The 4071-nt window shown below is 40.6% G+C and overlaps 1 protein-coding gene across 1 annotated transcript; it reads left to right on the forward strand.

Annotated features, from left to right (window-relative positions):
* Nucleotides 1–758: 758 nt before the first annotated feature.
* LOC145095879 (uncharacterized) lies at nt 759–1259 on the forward strand. Its single transcript, XM_079033694.1, has one exon. It carries the CDS (start codon nt 759–761, stop codon nt 1257–1259), a length of 501 nt encoding a protein of 166 aa, XP_078889820.1.
* The last annotated feature ends 2812 nt before the right edge of the window (nt 1260–4071 follow it).

Below are 4071 nucleotides of genomic sequence, written 5' to 3' on the forward strand. Positions count from 1 at the left end.
AGGGTTGAGCGTGTGATTGAGTGAGAGTAGATTAGGTTTTTGTAGTGAGGTTTCAGTTGTAAGTACATGAAAACCTTCTGTTTCTTTGTCCTAAATTGATATAAGAAATGAAGATGTTGGGAAAAATATCTTGTGTGGTTTCAACATGGTATCAGAGCTTTAAGGCTCATGTTCTTTGATCCTGACGCTTCGGTTGTTGTTGATCGTTGTTTGGTGATCTTGGTTCTCGACGATCTAAAAAGGTATACCGATTCTTTTATTTTTTTTCTGTTGAATCTGTTAGATCTAGGGTTTCGTTTTCTATTTACCCTAGTTTGTTTTTTGGATCCTGGTACTGCGAGATGTTTGATTGATCTTGCAGATTGGCGTTTTTTCTCATTTACTTGTCGCTGCGATTACAAGTTTGGACAAAAAGGAATACACTCTGAAAGCCATCGATTAATCCCTTTATCTGAAATAATCCTCTTGGGGTCGGATTTCATCACCGATAAACCCTTGTAGGGAACGGATTTAGGGAGTCGATTTTAAAAACTACAACATCGCTTCCTATAGCACTGTGAGGGTGTTTTCTTCTACTTTCTTCTTTGTTTTCGTGTATACTGTGTTGTTCTTGGCTGCTATTTTTTGACTCTGTGTTTGATTGTCTTGGGCCTCGACATACTGTGGTGACCATCTGGACTTTAAGTCAACACAGGGTCTGTTATTTGTTTTGTTGATTCTTTGTTTGCTATCTGTTAGTGTGATATCTGTGATTTACAATGGCAGGAGACACTCCTGAAGGGAGTGGTACTCCTAAAGATGGTACTACTGCTGATTTTGATGATCCCTTATATGTTCATCCTTCTGATTATGCTGTAGCCTCAATTATAACCATTAAATTGACTGGAAATGAAAATTATCGGTTATGGCGTAGTGCCATGTCTAGAGGTCTGAAGGCTAGGAATAAGTTGGGTTTTGTGGATGGAACTTTAACTCTTGAAAAAACTGATGCCTCTAAATCTTCTAAATGGGAGCGTGTTAATGCTATTGTTTGCAATTGGATATTAGGGTCTATTTCTGAATCCATCTATGCTAGTCATGTTTACTCTGATAAAGCTAAGGATATTTGGGATGAATTATTTGAAACGTATAATAAGGCTGATGGATCTGTAGTTTTCAATATCCATCAACAAATTAATACTTTAAAACAGAATGGTTCGTCTCTTTCCGATTATTATAATAAACTTGCATGGTACGAACTTAAACACTACTACCATTGAACATACGATCATAACTTCTCAACACATAGCAATTTGTAATATCATAACAAAGCACATAAAAGTTTATTAATATTATCCGCATTTGATACAAGAAAATTTTGCTCGTAAGAGCATACATGAGTGACACTAATTCGACAGTATAACGGCTCTATGAGTAGTGTAGTCACTTAAACATAGAGTCAGGGTACATAGCATAGTTCCTAACGACCTACTAAGATAAGTCTATCCCTAACCGCGATGAGCTGCGTCCGGAGGTGGTGCCGAGGATGTGGATGCTCCCTGAAGACGAGCCACCAAGCGTTCCGCGTCCTGAAGTCGAGACTCCCACCTTACCTACCTCATGTGAAACTCCCGAAGGACGTCACGCGTCTCCTGTTCCGCACGCTCGACCCTAGTCCTCAACTGGCGTACATGATCAGCAGTGTCCTGGGCAAGGTCGCCCGTGTTCCGTAATCGTCTCACCATGACTGGAAGGGCTCGATCAGCCGGTCCTCCGTCTCTCAGGTCAAAGAAATCGCGTGACATGCTGTACGGGGGTCGCTGTCCCTGCTGTCTGCTCAATCTCCAAAGATCAATACCCCAGGGGGTGTAGGACCAGTGGGGCCTACACGGTAAGCAGGCACCCTGATCGGGTAAGGAGGGTCGATGACTTCGGACTCCGCGTCCGAAACACCCCCTTCACTGTCATCAGTTTCCTCTTCGAAGCTCCCTTCATCTTCCTCGGATTCGGCAGGCTCGCCCTCGACTCCTGCCTCCGGTTCCCCGTTAGATTCCTCTTCGGGCTCTTCCTCAGGCTCCTCCTCCTCTAGCCACCCGTTGTTTCCCTGGTTAGGGAAGTAGGGATCTCCGGGATGATGGAAACCAGCCATGGTGTCTGCAAGTGTGTGTAAATGCGCTAACATTATTCCTAAGGTGCCACAACCATTGCATAAGCTAAACAGACGTTCTCTTTTTGGTGCTAAAAGGGTATAGTTTTAGGTTCCCTAGCTATTCCGATCTCATCAAAACGTGTGTTAGTTGTACTTTGGAGAGAATGTAGTTGATCAGGCTACATCCACTCCTTGGTACCACTAAGAACAGTCCTGAATTAACCGAGATACTAGCATTATTTTGTTTGGTTCGGCGTTGTGTTCTTATTCCTAATGCAAGCAAGGGTGTTTTATTTACTCGTTTTGTTCAGAGTTATGTTAGTCCCTCTTTTTGGTTTATAGTTGCATATCAATGTGTGGCTAGATATGCTAGTTCACTATAAACAAATCTCTGATACCAACCTGTCACACCCCCGAATTAGACGGCGGAAACGTCCGAGGGCTGTCGTGACTTAATTGAATACCATGACATTGAATATATATGAAACATAACATCATTCATCACCATGCATTAATATAGTACAACTGATAAAGTTTACACTGAGTACATTGTTTTAGCATTACATTCCCAAAAATAAATTGTTCGGTTCATAGATAAACAAACTGCAAGCCATCACTGAGTACATTTTTCCTTCGGTTCACTTGTTACCTGAGAATACAAGTATTTTGAAAAACGTCAACATATGAAATGTTGGTGAGTTCATAAGCGGTATTTGAAAAGCAACGTTTTGTATTGTTTTGAAAAAAAAAACTACCAGAAAATCCGATATTTTCTGAAAAGAGTTTATGAAAAAGTTTGTGAAGATCCATAAGTATGCTTGTTTGTTTCTATAGTTGTAAAAATTGTTCATTAAACTTGTGTACATTTCGAAAACCGTATGTATTGAAAAACCCTAGGAAAACCCAATGTTTTCCTAACACTTTGAATTCCATGTAGTTGTAGAACCATCGTGGCGTGTGAAGTCATTGATTCCAGGCGACGTCGGATTATTGCGCATGGTGAATTGCTATAAACACGCGTTACACAAACGACCAGTTTACAACTACACTAACGATCCTGTAGGCGTCGTCCGTACTATTCATGCAATCCAACCGCCCTGACTTCTTGTAGTCCCACATCCGAAGAGAAAGAGGGCACGAAGACCTCGATAACTCCGTTAGTCGGTTGGGGATAAAAAGAGTGCGAAGGGCCCTTGACCCGACTCGCATTTGAATAACCGACTTTACTAGCAGTACCAAAGGACCCTTGGGGACCAATAGTATAAAAGCCATTGAAAGTCCTTTTACGTTGTGTTGGATCATGTAAGACTCAACAACTCGTAAGGTTGAAGTCTTCGGGCCTAAAGATCAAGTCATTGGGCTAGCTAGGCCCAACAAACAAGATTTTACACTTTTGGGCCCAAAGGTGGTGCGTCGACGTCTGTGCACTCTCACGTGTGTAATGATTTCCCAAATTTTCCGTGTATGAGTCGAGTTATCATCGTGTTAGTAGTTTCGGGTTTGTTATTGATTCGAGACCGAATCAATTCGTTTGATAACGATTTTTGGTGTTGTTGTGTAATATAATTCGTCGGTAGTCGTAGTGCCAGTGTTTGTTCACAACGGATGTATTGAATTAATATTGCAACTTTTCTGTTACAGCCCCTCTTTTGTTGTAAATTTACTTTTTCAACCCTTTAAATAAATAAATTTCCGGTTTAGTCCCTAAACCATTTTTCTTGACATTTTAACACCAAAACTTACTGAAATTGATATTTTTCAGCCTATTTTTAGTTGAAAACAGTTTTAGTCCCTGAAAATACAGTTTTCTCGGTTATAACCCCTCTTTTCGCAATTTTTACACTTTTGGCCCAAATTGGAAAATTTTTGCAACTTTGGTCCTTTTTAATTATGAAAAGCATTTTTAACCTTTGAAAAGGACTTATAACACTAATAGTTCACTG

This window comes from Lactuca serriola, chromosome 3 (genome assembly GCF_051521515.1).
Source record: "Lactuca serriola cultivar US96UC23 chromosome 3, Lser_US96UC23_V15, whole genome shotgun sequence".
Classification (NCBI taxonomy): domain Eukaryota; kingdom Viridiplantae; phylum Streptophyta; class Magnoliopsida; order Asterales; family Asteraceae; genus Lactuca; species Lactuca serriola.